Genomic DNA, 25,001 nt, shown 5'->3' with positions numbered 1-25,001 from the left:
CCACTAGACTTACAGTGTCTGGTTCTTTTGTTAGGTCCTTGTATACCATGGTTTTGAGTTCCCACACCATCTGGGCTGATCTTTCCTAGGCTCTCTCTAGCTAGTGATGGCCTTCAGAGGACAGAACCCAATGCTCCAGAGGGGTCTGCCCTGGGTAGAGCACGGTAACGCTACTGCTCCTTTTGTTTCAGACACTGCCTCTCTTCACAACATACTGTTGGTTCAGGTTGTGCTTGTAGTCAATTAAGACCCTGAGATCTTCTTCACACAAGCTACCTTCCTGTCTAGACATCCTGTCTCTGGGAAATTGGCTCTTTGAAACCAAGTGGAGGGCTTTACGCTGACTCCTATACATTTCACCTAATTAGATCTGACTTATGGTTTGAGTCTGTCACAATCAGCTGGGATCCTGATTCTGTCATTCAACGTGTTTGATCGCCTCTCCTACTTTATGCTGTCTACAATTCTGACAAGCTGCTCTCCATACCTTCATCAGTGATAAAAATGTTGAACAGTAGAGGGCTAAGTATAGATCGGCACAGCACATCCTTGAGACATCTTCCTCTAAGTGAATGGCAAGGCGACTGGGTTTACTCATTCAATCCATTTCAAAAGCTACCAGCTTCCGTGCATGTGCCCAGCATCTTGCTGGGAAATCAGCTTAACATCAGTTCTCCCTGAATGAAATCTTAGCCCTTGTGCTAGCTGAGACGCTTTGATGTTTAAACTATCTCTTCACTTATTTGAAGGTCAATTCTCTGGCAAAATGACTCTCCAGAAGAACACGGCCAACAACAAGGCCAGAGGCCCATGAGCAGCCACAACAGATGTCACAAAATGCTGACGAGGAAGCTCATGTTCCTCACAGGAGAGCCCTTCCCACAGAGCTGCAACAAGGTATTTGGATGCCGGAATCAAGGTCTGAAACCTGTGTCCCTTATGCTGCAGTTCACTAACCACGGTGAAGCCTTTAGTTTTTACTGGACATCATAAACTAAATGCCGTCATGCCACAAAGAATGGAATTTGCTGGCATTAAAAACGAGTTCATTTACAAACAGTAATAGTCAAATGTGTCCTCCATTGGGCGTATTCTAGGTGACCACCTACTAACCTTGCTGTTCCTACTCATGGAGCTGTCTACAGGCCCTCATTCCAAAACTGTTTACTCTTATTTTAGACACAATCCTAACAAGTTTGTTTAAACTCTTTTCCTAGGTCAGTGCACATAAAAGCAGCAAATTAGTGGGAGGGGAACAGTTGCCTAAGGCAGGCATGGTGGAACAGCAAGATGTGCCAGCTAACCGAGAATGAGAGGAAAGAGGAAAACTCATCAACATGAGAACTTCAAAAGGTCATAGCCATCTGGGGTCAGATGGAGCAGGAGTCCTATTCAAGGCAGGCACGCATTTTCAGCAGTTACTTTATGGTAACGTCTCACTTGTCAGAGGTCAATTATCTAGTAACCTCAATTATCAGAATCCAGCTGAGGGCCAAGATCACTGGAAGGCAAACAGCCCAGAGGGCACTGCTGTATTACCTGACAGTACATTAAGGGATGTGCATAAAACCGACCCCCAGTTATCAAGAAAAGGTTACCGTGCTTTGGGTTTCCTTTGCTTAAACAGCCAGAAAAGAATGCACATTGGAAAGATTTCTGTCCCCAGTGGTTGTTCTGAATTAGGCCTTTCTCACATAAGTCAGGACAAGGGCAGGGCCCACAGCTTCCCTCCATGGCCAGTTCCACTAGTAGGGGGTCATGGGAAGACACAGGTGAGTGTAATTCCCAGAGATTCCAAATAATGCATTTTATTGGAAATGTCCCACTAATTTTGTCCCCTAAGGTGTCGAATAAGCATCTTCGTGACTGATGGGAGTTTTGTCTCCTCTCCTCTTCCCTGGAGGTGCTAATGAGCTGAGAAAATGCTCCAAGGCAGGCCGGGCCAGTGCCCAGTCTGGAGGAACAGTCTCTGAAGAATTCCAAGTGGAGGAGCCCACTTCTCAGCTAGTGAGAGCTGACAATCGACAGGAAAACAGTTGCTAAAATTTTCCCTAAAAACATCACACTCCAGTCAGATATCAGCCTTGCAAATTATTTATGGATTCTCCCCAACAGGAGTGGGCTCAGGAACAGAAATGAGTGTCAGCTGGGTGTGTCTCTGATTGGGCTCCAAAAAACGTGATTTAGAAATCATCCACCATCGTACTTTTGACTGAGCCTCTCCCCCTTTGGTCAGAGCACTTAGAAGGGCAGGATGTGGGGCCAAAGTCAGGAGGCCCGAGGGAACTTCCAGGCTGTGAGCTGCAGCTTCCTCTTCTCTAAGATGGGCACAAGGACATTTACCTACTTGTCTGTGAGGGAAGCATTTTGTAAAGTATAGAGGGGGCTGTTACAGCATGGATGGGAGAGGGTAGAGATGCCTGTGGAAAGCTGAGAAAGCTACATGGAAATGAGGACTTAATATAAAAAAGAAATTGAGGGAGGAGAGATTTCTTCACTTTTCCAAAGGCAGAGGACCCTGCAGAAACCAAGAGAGGAGAGAGAGAAAGAGAGAAGAGAGAAGAGAGGGGGAGAGAGAGAGAGAGAGAGAGAGAGAGAGAGAGAGAGAGAGAGAGAGAGAGAAGGGAAGGGAAGAGAAGAGAAGAGATGGGGAGGGGAAGACAGAGACAGAGAGCAGGGGAAGGGAGGAAAGAGCCTGAACAGTCCCTGCTCTCCAAGAACACCCAGGAAAAGAGGTGGGCAAAGCATGTTCACAGAACTATGATTAAGGAAGAGCTATCTAAGAGCAGTGGAAAGATGCAGGAGAGATGATTCTTACCCGAGCAGATCAGGAAAGCCTTCAGAGAGAGAGGAAGACAAGGGAGAAGAGGGGGGAGGGAGAGAGAAAACAGTTTTTGTCAAGCAAAGATAAAGAAAGAATATGTAAAAAAAAAAAAGAGGAGGTGGTGGGGGTGGGGTGGGGGCCAAGCTGGGCCTCAAGGGAACACAGGGACAGGGGGTCATTCTAAGTATAGGAGAAGGAATAAGCCAAGGCACAGAGATGGGGGGGTGGATAGGGCAGGATGAGAACAGGGGAAGGTCAGTCCTTCAGTTTGGCTGGAATAAGTAAAAGAGCTGGAGCTAAGGACCAAAACAAACCATGAAGGGCTTTAAATGTCAGGGTCAGGAATTTCTACTTTCACCAACAATGGAGAGCCACTGAGAATTTCTAAAGAGAGAAATGACATTATCAGAGAATATATTTAATTATATAATTCTATTATAGAACTATCAGAGTGTAATCATAATCATGACTATGAGTGTGTCATAATTACATAACTATCAGAGAGGGGTCAAGAAAGTGATTTGGGTGGTGTGGGATGTGGGAAAAGACGATTCAGAGGGACTGGTTGGGAGGTGGTTTCAAGAGTCTGGGAGATACGGGGCGGGGGGGGGGGGGGGGCAGTTGGGTGAGAGCAACAATGTGGATGGAGAATCAACAAAATTCGATGACTTCTGGCTGTGGGAGGTGAGGGTAGGGATGGATGGGAGGTTTCCCTGGCACCGTGGAATGACCGCTGGCTTTGGAATCAGAGGATCTGGGTTTGAACCCTGGCCCTACTAATTGTTACCTGTTACTTGCCCCTTTTGGGACTCAGTTTCCTCATCTGCAAATTGAGGGGGTAGGCCTAGATGGCCTCTGGGGTCCTCTTAGGCTCTAAATCTAGGACCCTACAGCTCAGAGAGGCAGCTTAACAAAAAAGCTGGGGGGCTCGTCTGGGAATTAGGAACAAGTGGGGTCACATCCTGCCTTGGGTATTTCTATTGCTGTGAGACCATAGGCAAGTCATGCAGCTTGACTTGGGTTTGCCATCTGTAAAATGGGGCTAATACCATTGGCTACATCTGTCTCACGGAGTTGTTGGAAAAACTGGATGAGCTAATATTGGCTATGTAAAGGCCTTGACAAACTTTAAAGTGACACATCAAGTGCTGGTTGTCATCATTACTGTCCTCTCAAACAAGCCCTCTACTGCCTTTAAGAAAAGATTCAACTGGCAGAAATAGTTATGCAGGGCTTAAAAGGCAGACATGGAAGGCAAAGTGAGAATTCAAGCTAGAGACTGCCTCCTTGGTCACGGAGAAGGAAAGGGGAGTGAGGGGAACCCTTGGGGGAATCCCACTGAGCTGGGACCTCTTCTTGGAGTCATAAAAGTCTGGAAAGCTTGTAGGGGTCTCTGAGAGAGATGCCCAGAGAAGTGACCTTCCCAAGGTCACTTTCCTGGTTGGTGACTGTAGAGACCCTCAGCCCAAGCCTGCTGTCTCTGGACACACGACTGAAGACACAGTGGGCTCAGCTTTAGCCCCAAGCCAGGGACTAACTCTTCCCCCGAGACAACAACATTTCTTCAAAAATTTCACCAACAGGACTTTTGCAAAGAGAACAACAAATGCCTCTGAGGTTCTCTGTCAAAGTCTCTCTCTTATTTAACACTTTAATCCTCCTTCTGTGTTACTAATGACACAGCTGCTAATGAAATTCAATGAGAACACTAAATTGGGAGGTGTTGGAGCCCCAGTGAAATAATAAAAAGGGATAAAACCAAGATTAGAAATATGGGCAGATTAAAACCAAATTAGATTTAATTAGAAAATGCAAGTGAATATACCCAAGGAAAAAAAGAACAAACCTCTGAAAGTCTGCTCAGTGGCTGCTGCTTGGAAAATAGGGATGGCCCAGGAAGGCAAGGAGGGGCTGAGAAGAAACAGGCCAGGAGGCAGTGCTGGAGGGCAGCCCAGGATGGGAAAGCCAAGGCTACCGTGGGCTTCAGTTCTGCCAGGTGAGGCGAAGCCTCTGGTCAGACACCTCCGCACACCACCAAAGCCCATTCTGCCAGGCAAAAACTATTTTACAGATGAGGAAACTGAGGCTGACAGAGGTAGGCCAAATTGTTTACGATCACACACCCAGGTAGGATTTGAATCAGGTCGTGCGCTACCCACTGAACCACACGAGCTCTACTCTAATTCCAGCAAACAGTTTACTACCCTTGGACATCAGTAAAGTCTGCTAATAGTGTTGCATTATTGCATTACTTTGTAGACTCCTCTGATCCCTAATTTCCTTTAAGACCCTGCTCAAGCTCCACCCAGGCCGACTAGCTATTTGCTTGATCCCAGTGTAGTGTGGGGCGGAAGCTCCCTGAGGGCAGGGCCACTTCACTTCTCTAGATACCCAGCACACAGTGTGCCTAGAACATAGTAGGTGCTTAAGCAATTCTGGCTGATTGATATGCTCATTTGAGCCTCACAACTACCCTGGGAGGGAGGTGGGAAGGCCAGACATTCTTCTCTCACTTTTATGGAGGGTAGAAAGGCCCTTTGCTAAGGTAAGAAAGTCAGCAGAAGGAAAAGGGTCTAGACTTGGGTCAGCACTTACTAAATGCTTCTTCCTCCCTCTTTCCCCCACATCCATCTTTTTTCCCTCCTCCTCCCTCCCTTCCACTTTCCCTCCTTTTCTTCTTCTCCTCCCTTCCCTTTCTTTCCCCTCTCTCCTTCCCTTATTTCCTTCCCTCCTCCCTCCCTCCCACTTTTCCTCTTTTTCTTCCTCTCCCCTTCCCTTATTCCTTTCCCTCCTCCCTCTCCTTTCCTTCCTTCTTCCCATTTTTCCTTCTCCCTCCCTCCCACTTTCCCTCCTCCCTTCCTCTCCCTCCTTTTCTTCTCTCCTCCTTCACCTCCTTCCCTCTTCCCTTCCTCTCTCCCTCCTTTCCTTCGTTCCTCCATTTCTCCTTCCTCACCTCCTTTCACATTCCTTGCTCTTTCCCTTTTTTCTCCCCCCCTCCTTCCCTGCCCTGAGTTCTTCCAGAATGCTTGGCTTCCTGGATGCTCCTTTAAGCTGACTTTATTGTCAATCATTCCATTATAAAGACCAAGATGAAAAAAAAAGCTCCCTGGAATGTGCTGTTTACCCACTTACCCGCCTCCTGGAGGGCAGTCACTCCCTGGGCATTACAGTGCAGCTGTAGCACGTGCCTCAGCATGGCCACTGCCCAGACGCCGGGCCCTGGTGACTGCTCTGTTGTCAAGGCTGCCTCCTGCTCAGAAGGCCCCTGACCCCACAGTGGGGAAGGCCAATAGGCTTCTCCCAGCTTCTTACACAAGGCCACAATGCTTAGGCCACAGAGAAACTTACGCTCTGGGCTGTGCTTTTCGGTGTGGGGCATGAGGTGGAAGACAGCATAGTAAGAACCTTGATAACTGCCATCCCTGTTGCACCCAGGAGTCAGTGTCCCAGACACACCCCCATTTTGGTCCCTTTCCTCCAGGGTGGGCCGAGCATTCAGTTTCTCCACTGGAGGCTGGCCTTCACACACAGAAACAGCTTCAGAATTTACTGTTCCCTGAAATGTCTTTACGAGTTCGGCAATGAGCTCAAATCCAGCTAGGAGGACTGTCCTTAGTGCCATGTGGCAAAAGACTCCAAGGGTGAGAAGTGTTCCCCCCAGGGAACACTCTGTCCTGTGGTAGCACTCCCAGGCCAGCTGCATACAGTGCTGGCTGCAGTACTTGGCGTAGCTGCACCCCTGACAGGGAATCACAGCCACAGTGGGTTTCAAACAGCGGTGACAATGGAGGTCCCCAAGGGCAGCTCTGCTGTCTCGCCTGGCTTCTGGGCCAGGCCGCAGCCACAGTGTCTCTCCAGGATTGAGGACGCTCACAAAAGCCTCCTCTTTCACTAAGAGTTCTCCTGGAAGAACATCCTCAGTGGCGATCAGATAGCGTCCTCTGGAAGGGTCACTGCACAAGCTCACGAATGATGCTGCACTAGGAATCCGTTGATTCTGGGCCCTCAGATTGATCTCCTTCAAGGCATGTGCTTGAGCAATGGGACGAGCTTCTGCAAGGCCCTTGTCCTCCTCCCTCCTTGTTTTTAGATGGTGGAGCCTCCTCTGCAGAACCTGGAGATTTGGACCATCAGTGCTGGCCAGCTGAGCTTCCATGTTCTGCTCCAGGTTGTGGATGACCAGGGCCGCTTCCTGTCGCCTGCCCAGGGCCATGAGGCACTCAGCTTCGCGCAACATCAACTTGGGCTGTAATCTTTCTGGGTATCCGTGCATCTGGGCTCTCCCAATGTCTTCAAGACAAGTCTAAAATTAGAGAGGAAATGGCAATGACTCCTGCTCTGTGCCACCTGCACTTCTACAAATGTTTCACAGGGGAAACCTTGGGTTCTCCCTGCATTACTGAACCTGCCAGGACAATAGAACAGGACCTTTCTTTGGATAAACATACATCATATGAGGTGCCCACCTTACAGCAAACAAACCATCCTTGCAATGAGTGTGGGGAAGCCCTGCTCAAGAAGCTGCAGGGGTGTCCTGTGGCCTTGAGGAGAAAAGCCAGTGTCCTGTGCTGAGCAGTCTGGCTGTAGTCCCTCTCCCCAGAAGGATTATATGATTTCCCCTCAGGCAAGGGGTGTTCTAGCCAATACTGTTTCCTGTACAGGACACTCACAGGCCCAGGAAGCTCTCTATCCTCACCTCTGAGAAGCCCTCCTCCCTCTAGGTGGCCCAAGGCCCACCTCCCCAGGCCTCCCCAAGTCCTGCCCTAGTTACCCTGCTCTGCTCCACTGGGATCCGCATTGGCTTAACAATGAACAGGGTGGATCCTTCCAGAACAGAAGCTCCCAGAGAACAGGGACAATCTCATGTTTGCCTTGGTAGCTATGGTATGGGGTAGGGTAGGGGAACAGCAGGTGTTTGATAAATGATTGCTCATTGATTCTCTCAACCATGAGAGTTAATTTCTGCCCAAAGTGGATTTTTTAAAAATGAAGTCCATGGATGACAATCTTGTATCAGTTTCTTTATTTCTTAAAGTGGCTTGTCTCCCCTCTAAGCCTGGCCACTCCCCCATGGAACCCACTTTTGTAACAAAGAAAGAGAGCTAAGAGGAGCTAACCCAAAAAATGATTGTCACAACATACCATAGCCACCTTTTTTTTCCCAAGTGGCCCATTTTGTTGATTTTAGGAGAAGCTCCAATCACTTAACAGTAAGATGGTGTCCCCAAAAGTACACTGGCAAAACTTTCTTTTTGGAGAAATAATCTGCTATGAAGGGAACTCCCCTGAACTGCCAGTCAGTTTGGACAGTCTCTTGGCCACTTCTCGTGGTTCTAGAATATCCAGAACCCATCATGTCACAAAGCAACTTAGAGGACCCCCTATAATGAGGCCCCCAGTACCTGCCAAGTGGGTTCCTATACATGAGGAAACCGCCCCCAGCCCAGCCCCAGGCACCCACCTTTCCTTAGCCTGCTAACATCAGGGCCACTCCATCCTTCAGGGCCCTGGCTCCAAGTGCCATATGCTGAGGGCAGCTTCTGTACAGCCCAGCTGGATGCTGTATGGGGCTGCCAGATGATTAGGGCCACAGCAAGTACATGGGCTTAGAGATTTGAGCTGGAGGAGACACTGGCAGTTATCTGAAGGTCCCCCTCATTTTAAAGATGAATCAACCTAGGCCCAGAGAGGTGAGGTCAGTTGGCTAGGGGCACACACCTTTCAATCCAGGGACAGCGGCCTCTTGGCTGTTCCATGAAGAGGACCCTCCATCTCTTGGCTCTGGGTATTCTCTCTGGCTGTCCCCCATGTTTGGAATGCTCCTCTTTTTCCTCTCCAACTACTGACCTCCCTGGCTTCTTTAAGTCCCAACTAAAATCCCACCTCCTACAGGAAGCCTTCCCTAATTCCTCTTAATTCCAGTGCCCTTCCTTTGTTAATTATTTCTTTTTCATCCTGTGTAGAGCTTGCTTTGTATAGTTTTTCGTATGTTGTTTGAGTGTGTTGTCTTCCCCATTAGACTGTAAGTTCCTTGTGGGCAGGGACTATCTTTTGCCTAGTGCTAAGCACAGTGCCTAGCACGTAGTAGGCTCTTAATTAATGTTTGTTGACTGACTGACTGACAGAAGTGTCTGAGGCAAGCTTTGAACCAACATCTTCCTGACCTCAAGTCTGACACTCTATCCACTGCATCAGGCCTTAGCAGATGCTTCAGAGAAGGCTCAGAATGCCCCAGAGGCTTCTCACTTCATCCTAAAGGTCTTCAGAAATTCACCCATCATGGGCTGCTTTCCTCCTATTAATCCTATCCTGGAGGTGGGCCAGGTGTCAGCAATCCCATTTATAAGGGGGCAATAGGGAGGCATAGCACCCAGCCATTGCTGCAGGCAGTATCTGAATCATGGTCTTCCCTCCCCCCAGGTGCCCACAACACTGTGACGCTGCTCAGGTGCCAGAAGCCATGTTTGATTTGGTCTAGGCCTGGTCCCATGGGAACCCAAGACTAAAGGAGAGCTGCTTCCCTTTGATGGGAAATACCTGTTTGATGAAGGAGTTGAGGAAATCTCAGACAAAGGAAGGCAGAGATCAGAGCCTCCAAAGCTACAACCAAACCTCAGGAGTCTCACAAAGGTTCAAACCTCTTTTCTTCTCTGCAGGCCAGGAAGGGTGGTGAGCAGAGCTCCCGGGGTCCCTGACAAAAGGACCACCACACACCACAAAGGGAGGGCAGAAGAACATCCTCCCTCTCCTGCCTCGAGCAGCTAACACAGAGGGACTGGTCAACCTCCAAGAAGAAACCTGCAGCAGACTCTCTGCTTCCATCGAAGTCTTCCTGCACGCCTTGGCTTCCACAGCAGCCCCTCTTCTCAAACCCCCATAGGCCACATTATGGATGCCTTCTTGCTGAAAAAAGCAGGCCACTCAGGATGTACCCTACCTGGGGAGAGACTCAGGTTTCCCCCCATTCCTTCTGGGGCTTTCCTGGCACTCATGTCCTTGGAGGGCAGAGTTTACTGAAGCTCTTCTTGAGTCCAGGGTAATAAAAGCCCTTCTCTGACAATGATACCAGGCATCCTGGTACTCACCTCATACTGAGCCAGATGGAAGAAGGCCGCAGAGCGGTTGGCAAAACACAAGGACATTTCCTGAGTGTTGGGTCTAGCATGCGATGTTCCCTGCAAGAGTGATAAGGAGATGCCAGTGAATCGAAAGACCTTTGTCAGGGGACCAAGGCTGGAGTCTCAGCCTTGACTACTTGTCAATGTATACATTTGGGCAAAATCTTTCATCTTTCTGTGGTGCAGATAGCAACAGCAGGTAGCCCTGCCTAGCTTAAGAGCCATGCCATGGGACCCAGGGAGGAAAGAGGGTGAAAGCACAGCATTAGAGCATCAGCCCCTCAAAGGCAGGGGGTGCTTTTGCTTTTTTCTTTGTTCTGCAGCACTTGGCACAGTGTCAGGGAAGTAGGGGATAAATACTTGTTGACAATAAAAAGCAGCACAGACCACTGCAAGGCATTAACGTCATTATCAGCTCACTGGCTTTCAGGTGAGGAAGGCTGTTCACTTATCCATTTAGTGTTTCCTTCTATTTCACGTTTTTCCCTTGAATTCTACCTGTCCCCTTTTACGTGTCACATATTCAGACAGGATATTCATAAAGTGAGAGGGAGAGTGGAAAGACAGCTGGACTTGGAGGCAGGAGAGACCTGGGTTGACTCGTCTTCGCCAAGTGATCATGGACGAGTCATTTAAACTGTCTAAGCCTGCTTTCTCATCTGTAAAATGGGGTTAAATGACACCTACAGTAGCAACCTCACAGCACTGCTGGGAAAGATGACAAAATATTAAGTGCTCTGGGATGCTTCAAGTGCTATGTTACTATCTGCTGTTAGTGGGCAGACCCTATCCTCCACGGCCCCCAGGGAATCAGGTCCGTTTCAATTCATGTTCATGTCTCCACATATAAGCCCAGTGATTGGCCAGGAGGTGGACAATCAGTATTAGAGATGGCACTACTAGGGAGCCTGGCCCATTCAGGAGTCACTTCTGGGTCTTTCTACCTCTGTACAGAAACAGACAGGAGGACCCTAAAGGTAAGTCCACTTTCCTGAAAAAAACAACACATATGGTCTGAATCCAGACTGAAGCATACTTTGTATTTATTCTTCTTGAGGGTTTTTTTTTTTGGTCTATGTTTTCTTTCACAACATGACTAATATGGAAATCTTTTGCATGACTGCACATGTATAACCTATACAAAATTGCTTGCCTTCTCTCTCTCTCTCTTTCACAGCTATGGGTAGAAGATTGTATTCTTTTTTTAAAAATTTTATTATTTAATATTTTTAGTTTCCAGCATTGATTTCTACAAAATTTTGAGTTACAAATTTTCTCCCCATTTCTACCCTCCCCCCACTCCAAGATGGCATATATTCTCATTACCCTGTTCCCCAGTCAGCCCTCCATTCTGTCACCCCACTCCCCCACCCCATCCCCTTTTCCCTTACTTTCTTGTAGGGCAAGATAGATTTCTATGCCCCATTGCCTGTATATCTTATTTCCCAGTTGCATGCAAAGACAACTTTCTTTTTGAACATCTGCTTTTAAAACTTTGAGTTCCAAATTCTCTCCCCTCTTCCCTCCCCACCCACCCTCCCTAAGAAGGCAAGCAATTCAACATAGGCCACATGTGTATCATTATGCAAAACCCTTCCACAATACTCATGTTGTGAAAGACTATATTCTGCTCCTTCCTATCCTGTCCCCCTTTATTCAATTTTCTCCCTTGACCCTGTCCCTTTTCAAAAGTGTTTGCTTTTGATTACCTCCTCCCCCATCTGCCCTCCCTTCTATTGTCCCCCCCTTTTTATTCCCTTCCCCCTTCTTTCCTGTGGGGTAAGATACCCATTTGAGTGTGTATGTTATTCCCTCCTCAATTCAAATCCGATGACAGCAAGATTCACTCATTCCCCCTCACCTGCCCCTCTTCCCTTCCAACAGAACTGCTTTTTCTTGCCACTTTTATGTGATAATTTACCCCATTCTACCTCTCCCTTTCTCCCTCTCTCAATATATTCCTCTCTCATCCCTTAATTTGATTTTACTTTTTTTAGATATCATTGTATGTATGTATGTATATTCCCTTCAGCTACCTTAATACTGACGTCTCATGAATTACACACATCATCTTTCCATGTAGGAATGTAAACAAAACAGTTCAACTTTAGTGAGTCCCTTATGATTTCTCTTCCTTGTTTACCTTTTCATGCTTCTCTTGATTCTTGTGTTTGAAAGCCAAATTTTCTATTCAGCTCTGGTCTTTTCACTGAGAAAGCTTGAAAGTCCTCTATTTTATTGAAAATACGTATTTTGCCTTGGAGCACAACACTCAGTTTTGCTGGGTAGGTGATTCTTGGTTTTAATCCTAACTCTTTTGACCTCCAGAATATCATATTCCAAATCCTTCAATCCCTTAATGTAGAAGCTGCTAGATTTTGTGTTATCCTGATTGTGTTTCCACAATACTCAAATTGTTTCTTTCTAGCTGTTTGTAGTATTTTCTCCTTGATCTGGGAACTCTGGAATTTGGTGACAATATTCCTAGGTGTTTTCTTTTTGGAATCTTTTTGAGGAGGTGATCTGTGGATTCTTTCGATTTCTATTTTACTTTCTGGCTCTAGAATATCAGGGCAGTTCTCCTTGATAATTTCTTGAAAGATGATATCTAGGCTCTTTTTTTGATCATGGCTTTCAGGTAGTCCAATAATTTTTAAATTATCTCTCCTGGATCTATTTTCCAGGTCAGTGGTTTTTCCAATGAGGCAGTTCACATTGTCTTCCATTTTTTCCATTCCTTTGGTTCTGGTTTATAATATCTTGATTTCTCCTAAACTCACTAGCTTCCACTTGCTCCAATCTAATTTTTAAGGTAGTATTTTTTTCAGTGGTCTTTTGGACCTCCTTTTCCATTTGGCTAATTTTGCCTTTCAAGGCATTCTTCTCCTCATTGGCTTTTTGGAGCTCTTTGGCCATTTGAGTTAGTCTATTTTTTAAGGTGTTATTTTCTTCAGTATTTTTTTGGGTCTCCTTTAGCAAGTCACTGACTTGTTTTTCATGATTTCCTTCCATCACTCTCATTTCTCTTCCCAATTTTTCCTCTACTTCTCTAACTTGCTTTTCCAAATCCTTTTTGAGCTCTTCCATGGCCTGAGACCGATTCACATTTTTCTTGGAGGCTTTTGATGTAGGCTCTTTGACTTTGCTGACTTCTTCTGGCTGTATGTTTTGGTCTTCTTCGCCACCAAAAAAGATTTCAAAGTCTGAATCTGAGACCGTTTTCGCTGCCTGTTCATGTTCCCTTGAGCTTTTTGTCCTGTATGACTGCTTGTAGAGTACTTTGTCCCAAGCTCGAGGGGCTGCACTGCTGTTTTCAGACCTACTTCTACACAGCAATCTCTGCCACACCAGTGCTCCTTTTCCTCCAAGAACCTCCAACTAGGATTGTGGCCCAGATCCAGGCATGGCAAAGCAGGCTTTGCACTCCCTCTCTAATCCACCACTTAATTCTTCCCACCAGGTGGGTCTGGGACTGGAAGCAACTGCAGCTAGAACTCTGGAAGCAGCCTCAGAGCTGCTCAGAGCCACCTCCACTGCCCCTGGGTTGGTGGCCAACTATGAACTCCTTTCACTCTGTCCCAGCAGCTTTTCCCACTAACCTTCTCTGTTGTCTTTGGCATTTGTGGGTTGAGAAGTCTGGTAACTGACACAGCTCAATGATTCAGGGCCCTATGGCCTGTTCTGCCTGGCTCTCGGTCTGGTTGGTCCTGGCGCGGCCCATGCTGGGCTCTGCTCCGCTCCCAGCTCCGTGAGATAGACCCTTCCCAGCAACCATCCAGGCTGTCCTGGGCTGGAGCCCTGCTTCCCTCTACTATTTCGTGGGTTCTGCAGCTCTAGAATTTGTTCAGAGCCATTTTTTACTGGTGTTTGGAGGGATGTGGGGGAGAGCTTAAGCAAGTCTCTGCTTTCTAGACACCATCTTGGCTCCGTCCCCCACAACTGCTTGCCTTCTCAATGAGGGTGGAGGGAGGGAGAAAATTTGAGACTCAAAGTTTTCAAAATGAATGTTAAAAATTGTTTTTACATGTAACAGGAAAAATAAAATGCTAAATGAAAAATAAGGAAAAAAAAGACCCTAATACATATGGATCCCTTGAAAACACAGTGGGCAAGAGGGCTAGTCACTAAAAGCTATGGTATGGTTCCAAGTAGGGTCCATTTGCTGGGGCAGTACTGAAAATCATGTTCTGAGCAAATTCTCTGAGAAAGCGGGGAAGATCTGTCAGTACAAAAAGCCAACAAGATTCCTCTGCTCTTACTGGGGCTGTGGGTGCCAGGGTCAAAGCAGCTCTGTAGCTGCGACAGACACGGCATCTTAAAGCAAAGCCAGCAGTCCACGAGCCTTGGGTTTCTAGGTCAATGTCAGGCCCGAAGTAAGGACAGTGAGCCCACTCTCCACAATCTTGCCTCAACTTCCTTTCCTGCTCCTAATGGGCCTGGGAGGCAGTTTCTCAGGGTGCTGCTGGCTTTGGGGTATGGAGGGCTTCCACTCTCCCATGGTCATTATTCTGGCCCACATCTCAAGCTTACACTCATTCCACTAACTCCAAAGCCAGAAGATCCTCCTACAATCTAGAATCTCCTGGACCTTTTACTCTTGCCTCACTTAGGCAGGAGGTGACATATGGTTCTCTTGTCTTGGTGGGGTACACTGGCCAGAGGTAAGAAGCATGGAAGGTGAGGCCAATTTTCCAGGTCCATGAAAGTGCTAGGATGTCTGTGAGTGGATCTAATCTCTAGCCACTCAGGAAATGTCCTAAGTCCTGGTCATCTGGAGCACGGCATGGCTGTGGCTGTCTATGATCTATTTGTTCTTCAGTTAAAGGCCCTGTACAGGACCAGCAAACTGGAACTTTTCACTAGTTGGTCCTTCTATGTGCTCCATGGCCATCCTCTGATGCATTGCTGAGGCATGGAGGTGACCCTGGAGTCATGAAGGCTTTGCTAGCAGAGGGCAAGCTTTGGCAGGTTCTAGCAATCTCTGAGCGGGGGTTTGCTGGGTTTGCTAAGCTCAGAGAGGTTCTGTGCCAGGTAGGCCATAGGGTGAGAAGGCTTCCTGCCAGAGCAACTCCCAAAGGCCATCAACCAAGTCCTACAAGGTTTCGATTTGTGCTCATACCTTCAGGGCATGGAAGATCACTGAAGGGCTAAAGTAAGTCCTTCATGTAAAAATGGCCTATGATCCAATGGGGCTGACAGACACGGACAGACAAGGCTTGGCAGGACGCCCACATGACCTGTATTTAAGAACACAGGGGTTTCTTTATGGAATGTAGGACCCACAGTACAAGCTTCCCTTTGTTTCCCAAACATAACCAAGGACAGTTCTGCCAAGTGTCCTCTCTTCTACCCAAACCTCTAATTATAGACCCAGTCTAAGTGTGGTAACAACATTCACTGGTGCTGTTGCGTGCCTCCAGAAGGCAGCTGTCCAGCATGTGGCGGTGGCGCCTCCTGCTGGCCCTATCCTGCCCCTCACCTGTGAGTACAGCCTGGCAGCTGCCTTGTAGGCCTTCTTCTGGAATGCCTTGTTTCCTTCTTCTTTATAAAAAAGGTAGGCATTTGGATCCTTCTCCACTGAGTAACCCTCAGCAAGTCTTTGTAAAAATGCCTCATCTTCAGGTCTGCAAAAAGGAGAAAAGGCTCGCATGGCTGCAGACCAGTACAAACCACCGTTGTTTCTGGGAAACCTGGTCCTGGGCAGGGGGCATTGGTAAGAGAGCTACAGGGGCCATGGCTGGGCTCTATCATTTCCTGCCTATGGGACCCAGGGTGAGTCCCTTCACTTACCTCCCTGGGCCTCGGCTTCTTTGTCTGTAGAAGAAGAGAGGTGAACGAGATGGCCTTTCAGGTTCTAAATCTGAGACCCCATAGATCTATGAACACTCATCACTCACAGATGAATGGGAGAAAGTGATGACTTTGGTTTGTTTCCCACTGATCCCTAGCCATGAGAACATCTGGACACCTGAGATCTGAGGTGGGGGGGAGAGCGTACGTGGAAGCACATGATGCTGGGGCTTGAGAAGCCTGTGGGCCAGGCAGTCTGATGTGGTGCACTGACATCTCTCTAGAGGCCAATCAGCTGTGAGCATTCACTGGTCAGTCAGGGCACCATTCAGAGAGAACATACAATATCCCTTGCTCAGGAAACCTTTCCTGCCGGAGCTGTGTGACAGAACCCCAGGAAGGAATGGCTCAAAAGGAATCAATCAGTCAGGCACTGCTGAAGTGCCTACTATGGGCCAGACATAGAGAGAGGCAAAACCTATCCCTGCCTTCAGGGCGCTCACATTCTAACGAGGGAGGCAACAGGTCAATAATTAAGTCTGTTCCAGACATATACACAGCAGATGGACAGTAACCTCGAGGAGGAAGGCTCTAGCACCTGTGCAGATCAGGAAGGCTTCTGCAGGCAGGGCAGCTGAGCCCAGTCTTGAAGAAAGTCAGCAAATGCTGGATTTAGAGTATGGATGTGATGAAAGTATGAGAATCATGGGAGGGTGGGATAGGGCCAGGTTGTAAAGAACTTTATATTTTTTTTTAATTTTTTTTTTCAAGGGGTAAGGCAGGGCAATTGGGGTTAAGTGACTTGCCTAAGGTCACATAGCTAGTGAATATGTCAAGTGTCTGAGGCCGGATTTGAACTCAGGTCCTTCTGACTTCAGGGCCGGTGCTCTACTCACTGTGCCACCTACCTGCCCTGGAAAAGAGCTTTACATCTGTTCAGCCAAACAAAGGACTTTACATTTGAACCTAGAAGCAAGAGAGGGCTGCTGGTTTACCGAGTGGGGAGGCGGCAGCCCTGTGGAGGGGTACCGACGGCTGCTGTGATAACTCAGGCCAGACGTGACAAGGCCCTGCATTAGGTGGTAGTGTGGGTGTGGAGAGGAGGAGGCAGGGAGAAATGATCTTACATCTCTCTGCTGTCTGGGAATGGGAGTGACCAGAGGAGCTGAACATCCACAGCTCTAGAGAAACGTAGAGTCAAAAGCTGGCCAGGCAGGTCTCTAGACAGCATGCTCCTCTTTGGACTGGTCACCTTCTAAGCTACCCAGGCTCTTCAAGTGGAGGCTGGATGACCACTTATCAAGGATGGTAGAGGAGGGACAGGATGACCCCAAGATAGTCTGAAGCTGGGATATGGTAATGCCAAGGAGGGTCAAGTGGGGAGGGCAGAAAGCTGGGGGAGGGAAGGCACACTTCTAGCAGACTGGGTCCCACTGATGGTTTCCTTCGACTACAATTATTATTCCTTTCAGTCAACATTTCTTAAGTACCTGCCGTGTGTCAGGCACTGGCAAACAAAGACAAAAACTGAAAGGGTCTTCGCCCTCATGAAGCTTATGTTCCTTTTGGGGGGGAGCAGGGGGAGAAGGGACAATATCTACACAGAAAGGCAGCTATCACACCAATACAAGGCCATGCCAGCTGAAGGGATAAGGAAAGGCTTGTGGCAGGAGGGGGCACCTGAAGTCATTCTATGATGCCGAGGGAAGGAAGGAAATGGCCAGGTACGAGGGACAGGCATGGAGACAGGAGATGGAACATCAGGTTGAGTAGTTTGGTTGTAATCTATTATCATCAAGTAAAGCGCCCTGTTCAGAGATGTAATTGCTCAAGAACTGTCATCTGCCGCTTGGTTTGCTGCTTCTGCTGGAATCTAACTTCCCAAAGGCTGCGGCAGGGCCTCTTCTGAGGGGCTCCCACCCCCTCCCGCCACAGGGGCTAACACCAGCTTGGCTGCTCCCTGGCTACTTACTGAGTCATTAGCAAAGCTCAGGATCCCCAGGGCTGTGGCTCAATGGAAAATCATGGACTTTGCAAACACCTGTGCAGAGTCTAATGACTCTTGGAGTCACAGCTCCCTGCCTGAGGTTCCCTTTAGGAGAACTCCAGGTATGGAGGAAGAGGACATGGCAGCAGCAGTGAGTGAGGGGAGGGAAACGGAAGAAATGAGACCATTAACCTAGCTTTCCTACATATTGGTAAAGTACCTAAACACCCCTGCTTGCCCTCAGCACTGAAATCAGCAAGGCTCAACATGGAATGGAGAGCAAACCTCGTTCTTCCTTGACATGTATTCCCCCCAGCACTCCAATGACCTCAAATGGTTCCAGTGGGAGATCCCACTCCCTCACCCCCCCACCTCTCATGGCCAACTTTAACCTTGCCACATTAGCAGTGAGGATGGCTTCTGGTCCAAGCTGAGTCACAGCACGGTGGCCAGGCCATGGCGGGACCCTAGCTGAGGGGTGGCCTGGGAGGCAGGGTGGTGGTCACTCCGTAGGATTTGGGGTCTGGAGGACCCAGGCTTAATCCCATTTCTGAAATCTACTAGTGATGTGACCATGGGCAAGCCACTTTGCCTTCCTTGCCCTCAGTCTCTTCACCTGCAAAGTGCAGAGGCTGGAGCACTGATGTCAAGGGTTGGCCATAAGGCTCGAAGGATCGCATGTAATACACTGGACTGTACAAATGTCGCTCATTGTTCAGATTTTTGCCTGTGACTGTGGCCAAGTCCCTACAGCCTGATAAGGACTTCAGGAGGGCTGCAAGGTCACAACCCTTTCCATACTAATATTATGACACCGTCCTTTTTTGGGGCGGGGGGGGGGGGAATCTCAATTTTTTAAGAGTGTAAAGAGGTCTTGGAAACAAAAAGTCTGAGAAGAGTTGAATGATGGACTGTGAGGCTCCCCCTGATCTATAAAAAGAGAGATTTGGCCTAGTTGATCTTGAATGTCATTAAGTCCCCTTCCTGACCCTGAGGGATGATAACAGGGAAGCTGAGAAAGAAAGCTCCAAATATTGCCTGCTTGAGGATTAATCTAAATGTGGGCAGAGCTAAGTACAGGAATGGGGTCATGGACTGTTCTGTCAAAGAACTGAAAGGAAGCCTTTGTGCAAAGATTGCAGCAGGTTTGGGGGCTGCCTGTGACTCACTGGAGTAAAGAAGAGCAGAGCAGGACGATCTCCTCCAGGGCGCTGGTGCAGAATGCTGCCTGGACAGATGGCTGGAGCCGCAGCCACCTCCTGTGCACGTGGCACTGCCACTCCTCCACAGGCAGGTCCATGTTACCACAGAACTGGAGAGAGAGGGGGAAAACACCAAGTCAGAATGTCGTTCAGTCCTGTCTGACTCCTCGTGACCCCGTGGACCACGGCACGTCCATACTGTTCATGGAATTTTCTTGGTAAAGATACTGGAGTGGATTGCCATTTCCTTCTCAGTAGATTAACACAAACACAGGTTAAGTGATTTGCCCAGGGTCACAAAGCTAGTAGTGAGTGTCTGAGGCCACATTTGAACTCAAGACTTCCTGACTTCAGGCCCACTGCTCTATCCACCGAGCCACCTAACTCACTGATGCCCTTCTTCAATACCCCAAGGATACTTGACTTTGGTATGCAGCTTCCCCATCCCTCTGCAGCTGTAAGGCAGCCTGGCAAAAGAGAAAGTGGCCAAATCCAGGTTCACGAAGACCCAAGTTCCAATCCTGCCTCAACTAAGTATGTGGCCATGGACAAATCACTTCAAGAACTGGAGCCTCAGTTTCCTTTTCTGGAAAATGGGCACAACCCACCCTGTAGTACTCTACTTCATCGGGCTGTTTATGAGGTAGTGGGCCCCTGCCCACTTTAAAGCACCTCACTGGTGGTTATTATGATAACAATGCCATCTTGAGTTGTCCTGGGGAACACGTATCACCCAGCAGCTCACTTGGGGATGGGCCTCTCTGATCTGAACGGGGCTGGTCCTCTGCTGACTGCCGGCTCAGCCACACTCAACGTCCAAGAGGCCTGAGCTGCAGCCGCACCGTGACGGGACACCAGAGTGGGTGCTTCAGGGCAGGCTGCCTGCCCTTATCTCACTTACATTCCCCCTTTCCAAGGGAGACAGAAGAGGATATTAATTCTTAAGACCACAGCTAACTGGTACAACTGCTGAGCTTTTAAGGGCTCTGGCCCCTGCTTGGCTGGTGGTGCTAAGAAAAGCCCAGCAGCACATCATTCATTCAGCAAGCACCTCCTATATGCCAGAGAGCTAGTGCTTAGCACAGGGTCCGGCACACAGTAGGTGCTTAATGAATGCTTGCTGATTGGGGATCCAAAGACAAAAGCAAAACAATCTGCCCCCAGAGAGGTTCAAGTCTACAGGGAGAGGGGATTCCAAAGTGCAGGCAGCTTCATAAAGACAAGTATTTTGAGGCAGGAAGGGGCAAGAGGGCTGGGGGAGTTAGCGGGAAGGAGGCTGGGCACTCTAGGAGTGGCAAGGAGAAAAGTGCAGGCTGGGCAAGGAGGATAGTGATCACAAAAAAGGAAAGTTTGGCTGAAATGAAGAGCTCACGGAAAAGTATAACGTGTTACAACCTGACTCTGCAGTCCACAGAATCACAAAATCTCAGAATGAAAAAGGGCCTCAGAAGCCGTCGAGCCTAACACAACCCTGAATAGGAATCCTCTATCCAGGATGGCCAGTGGCCAACCAGCCCCTGCCTGCAGACTTCCATCCACTTTGGACTAGTTCTCACTGCCATGAAGGTTTTCTTTTAGTTGCTGTTCAGTTGTTTGACTCGACATGACCCCATTTGGGGTTTTCTTGGCAAAGATACTGGAGTGGTTTGCCGTTTCCTTCTCCAGCTCATTTGACACATGAGGAAACTGAGGCAAACAGGGTAAAGTGACATGCCCTGGGTCACAAAGCCAGTGTGTGTGTGAGGCCGGATTTGAGCTTAGGTCCTTTTGACTTCAAGCCTGGTGCTCTATCCACTGCGCCAACCTAGCTGTTTCTCCTTTTAAGTCTAAATCTGTACCTCTGCAACTTATACTGCTTAGTTCTGCCTTCTGGGGACAAGCATCCCTATTCTAGTCTTCTACATGACAGCCCTTAACAGATGTCTGAAGGCAGCCGTCACATCCCTCCGGAGTCTTCTCTTTGCCAGGCTAAGCATCCCCAGTTCCTTTGATCCTTGCATGGCCTAGTCTCTAGGGAAACTGTTAATGGAGGGTGAAGCTCCCAGGGGAAAAACATCACCCCAACCCTGAATGCTCCCCCTAGAGGCTTTCCCCTCCTTTAAGACAGAGCTCAGGCACTGCTTCCTACTTGAAGCATTTTGGTTCCCCAAATGCTAGTACCCTCTCTCCCAAGCTACCTTGTGTTTCATTTTTACACACTTACACACACACACTTATTTTTATTTGTGCCTTATATCTACTTAGATGTACTTGTCTCTCCACTGGACTGTAAGATCATGGTGGGAAGGGAGAGTTTTACTCAGCCAATTAATTACCATACTGAGGTTTGTCCTGATTAGTTTGAACCGGGAACCTGGTGAAGTGGTTCCATCATTCAAATCTGCACTGCACATTTCTACTGGGTTGGAACAATGACCATAGTTAACACAATTATAACTCCGAACAGGACCAATGTGAATACACGTGTCCATTCCACAGGATTGATTGTTCACATGAATCAGAACTTAGCTATATGAAGTGCCTGCTATTGGCCAGGCACTATGCTAAGTGTTGGGGATACAAAGAATGGCCAAAAAGCCAGATGGGATGGGATAAATTGGAGACAATCAACAGAGAGCAAGCACCAGCGTTAATGGGGATTGAGAAAGACTTCTTGCAGAAGGTGAGCCTTCGGGGAAGCTAGGTACAAGAGGTGGACGTAGCAAAAGGCTAACTTGGGCTCAGCATGTGGAAAAATTTCCCAGCAGAACCCAGAGACTGGGCTGCCTTCAGGAGTACCAGGTTCCCTCTCAATGCATGGCTTCAATCAAAGGCTGTATTGCTGCCCATCAGGTATGCTGTAGAGCCAACGCTCTTAACTTAGGGTCTGTGAATACATTTTAAAAATATTTGAATAGCTGCATTGCAGTGCAACTGGTTTTCTTTGTAATCCCGAATGCTTTATTTTATGCATTTAGATCCAGTCTTCTGAGAAGGGTTCCACAGGCCGCACCAGACCAACTGCTGCCCGAGGAGGCTAGGACCTACCGAAGGTGAAGCCCCCGGCAGATGAGGGGGATTCCTTTCACACTAGGTGGTCATTGGGGTCCTTTTCAGCTTCCAAATGGAGGCCCATTGAGTTAAGTTTCAAGAAATTCATCACCAGGATGGCAAAAACACATTGAATTTTTCAGCTGTAGCAATTCTCACAGACTATCTACTAAGTCACTAAGGGGCTGCAATCTCTATAAGTGGAGGAGAATAACCACATCAATGAAACCGTAATCCTTGAACAACTGAAGTATCCCTCCCTAATATACATCTTTGCTTTTTACCAATTGCTTGGTTCTAATATTAGCTCTTCTACTAAGCAGCTAAGGGACTAAATCAGTGATGCTGGGCCCCTGGAGGGCTGAAATCCCCAAGACTGCAGTCACTCCACCCTTGAAGGAAGGTGGCTCTGGTCTCTTTCCAGACCACCCTTCCCCAGTTCTATCACCTTTCGAAGACTGCCCCCCTCACACCTGCAATGCATTCCCTCATCTCTGTCTCTATCTCCTTCAAGGTTCAGCCAAAGGGCCTCCACCTAGATGACATCTCTCCCCAAACTATCCTGCATTTACTTTGTGTGTACTTAAATAAGCAATAATTGCTTGCTTCATAGAGTGTAAGCTCCTGAGGCTGGGGACTTTTTGTTACTGCTAGTGGGTTTGCCTGCCTCAAGTTTCTCCCCACTCCAATCCATCCTACATTCAGACACTAAAGTGATCTTCCTAAAACACGTATGACCATGTTAACTACCCTCCCCCGCCCCCCACTACTCAGTAAATTCCACTGGCTTCCTATGGTGTCCAGGAACAAATACAAAAATGCTCTGTTTGGCATTCAGAATCCTTCCTACCCTGTCCTCACTGATCTTTCCAGTCATCCTACACCTTACTCCCCAACATATACTCTTCCATCTGGCAACATTGGCCTCCTGGCTGTTCCATAAACAAGACCCTCCCCCATGCCTGGAATGCTCTCCCTCCTCTGCTCTGACTGCTTACCTCCCCGGCTTCCTCTAAGTCCCAGCCACAAGCCTTCCCCAACCCCCCTTAATTCCAGTGCCTTTCCTCTTTTGATTATTTCCTATTTATCCTGTATATAGTTCTTTTGTACATAGTTGTTTGTATGCTGTCTCCCCTATTAGACTGCAATCTCCTTGAGTGCAGGGCCTGCTCTTTGGCCTCTTTTTGTATCCCTGGCGCTGAGCACAGTGCCTAGCACACAGTAGGTGCTTAATAAATGTTTATTATTCCAGTGATTCCCTTTCCCACTAACGTTGCCCCTGAAATTCAAGTTAACACCTTTAGGACCCCAGGCTAGTAATATTAATAGGGGCCCCTTAGGATCAATGGGCATCACACCCGTGGGCTCCTTTAATTCTCCCCCCAAACAGAAGGAAGTACAAAAAGGTGTCTTCACCCCCATAGCGGCTAGAATGGGAAGGGGACGGAGCTCCGGGCCTAGAGTCGGGAAGACATGAGTTCAAATCCAGCCTCGGACATTTACTAGCTGTGTGAGCCAGGGCAAGTCACTGAACCGCCGCCTCCCTCAGTTTCCCCATCTGTAACGCGGGGAAACTGTTTCCCAGGGTTGTCGTGAGAATTCAATGAGATCATGACTGTAAACCGCGTAACCCCCAGGAGGCATATAGTAGGCGCTCAATAGGTGCTTCCTCCTTTCCATTTAACGGCCAGAGAAAGTGAGGCTCGAAGGCTGACGCCCCAGGCCGGCTCCATCCGCTACCTCGCCGTCCGACCTTGACCTGTTCTCACCTGGACAACTCGGGTGCGGCGGCCGCAGCGGACCTCCAGGCCCGCCACCTTCCCAGCTCAGGCCTGGAACCCACCTCCTGTAGCCCCGTGCTGTCCCGCGCTCCCGCCCCCGGACGCTCAGCTCTCCCGCCGGACGCCGGCGGGCGGGGCTTCACGTCCTCCCCGTGTTCCGGGAGCCTTGGCCAATGGGCGGGCAGTACGGCGCTCTGAGCCCGCCCCCTACGCCGCCCGCGTCCGGAGCGCGAGAGCGGCGCGCGCCACGGCCGGTCCGGGCCAATTAGGTTTGAGCGCGCGGAGAGACCCCCCCCCCCCCCACCCGGGACTGCCCCAGACTCGGCGGACGCCGCTCGAACGAATACCCGGTAACCGAAAGAGCAGAGCTGCCGGCAACTGGGCGGCCACCCAGCGGACGGCCATGAGCGGACGCCTGAGCGAGGGGGCCATTGAGGTGAGGGGGCGCGGGGCCGGCGGCTGGGGGGAGGGGCCCTCCCCGAGGGGCCGCGGCTGTGGTGGCGGGACCCTGAGGAGGCGCAGGCGGCGGGAGGGGGGTGGGATCGGTGTTGGGGGGAATCTCGAGCGCAGTTGGGGTGACTATAAGATGGGGCCTGTGTTGAGAGTAACCAGGGGTTCCAGGGACTTCGTGGGAACCCCGAGGGTCGGGGATGTTGGGAGGGCACTCTGAGACGTGCGGGACTGTTGTTGGTGGACTTCCGGGGAGGGGGGCGCAGAAGCCGAGTCGGGCGGGACATCGGTGACCATCCAGAGCCTCCCGACAAGTGGTTGTTGCGCCTTTCCAGGGAGCCCCCCCGGGGAGGGGGAGCCCAGCACCCCCCAGGGGAGCAGCCTGGGACGCGCTCCGGTGACGTCGAGACTCCCCGGCCCTCCCCGTTCCGGGCTCCTGGTCACGGGGCCAAGCCCGGGCATGCTTGCCATGACCCGGGGGCGGGAATTAGAGCTGGGGCTCTGTCTCTGAAGTTCAGGGCCCAGCACCTCTGATTCCGCGCAGCCCCTGGCCACGGTCGTGAGGCTTTTTCTAAAGGAAAAGTGACCACCTCACTGTAAGCCGGGTGCTCCCTTTTACAAACCCACAATCAAACAGACTCTTTTGTTTAGCGTCTGAAGTTATTTATAATCTGGCCTCTTCATACTTTTCCTGTGTTATACTTGACTTAGCCCCTCTGTCCCCACCCCCACGCCCCTTCTCCATCTAGCTAGCTGTTAGGGCTTACTTCCTTTCCTCAAATCCACTGCTCTCTCCCCTATCTTTGTGACTTTGTACTG

At 49.2% G+C, this 25,001-nt stretch overlaps 2 protein-coding genes across 4 annotated transcripts in view; one reads left to right on the top strand and one right to left on the bottom strand.

Annotated features, from left to right (window-relative positions):
* The window catches only part of SMYD4 (SET and MYND domain containing 4), a 30,735-nt gene extending 6,874 nt beyond the window's left edge, over window positions 1-23,861 (bottom strand). For 2 of the 3 annotated variants that reach the window (XR_005010875.1, XM_036766951.1), the window contains exons 1-5: window positions 23,721-23,805; window positions 18,889-19,031; window positions 15,422-15,566; window positions 9,910-9,999; window positions 5,957-7,127 (exon numbers count right to left, since the gene is read on the bottom strand). Coding sequence is in view for 2 of the 3 variants with exons in the window: in XM_036766951.1 (XP_036622846.1) it covers window positions 5,957-7,127; window positions 9,910-9,999; window positions 15,422-15,566; window positions 18,889-19,019 (1,537 nt within the window). In the remaining variant the exon portion in view is untranslated. Of the gene's footprint in view, window positions 1-5,956; window positions 7,128-9,909; window positions 10,000-15,421; window positions 15,567-18,888; window positions 19,032-23,720 lie in introns of all 3 variants that reach the window. The other variant, XM_036766950.1, reaches the window with a different exon arrangement.
* A 6-nt stretch (window positions 23,862-23,867) lies between these two features.
* Window positions 23,868-25,001, top strand: part of RPA1 (replication protein A1) — a 65,230-nt gene continuing 64,096 nt past the window's right edge. The window contains exon 1 of the mRNA XM_036766949.1: window positions 23,868-24,168. Coding sequence (XP_036622844.1) covers window positions 24,136-24,168 — 33 coding nt within the window. The 5' untranslated portion in view covers window positions 23,868-24,135. The remainder of the gene's footprint in view (window positions 24,169-25,001) is intronic.

The sequence above is a fragment of the Trichosurus vulpecula genome, chromosome 7 (genome assembly GCF_011100635.1).
Source record: "Trichosurus vulpecula isolate mTriVul1 chromosome 7, mTriVul1.pri, whole genome shotgun sequence".
Lineage (NCBI taxonomy): Eukaryota > Metazoa > Chordata > Mammalia > Diprotodontia > Phalangeridae > Trichosurus > Trichosurus vulpecula.
This window is presented reverse-complemented; position numbering and strand designations above follow the sequence as displayed.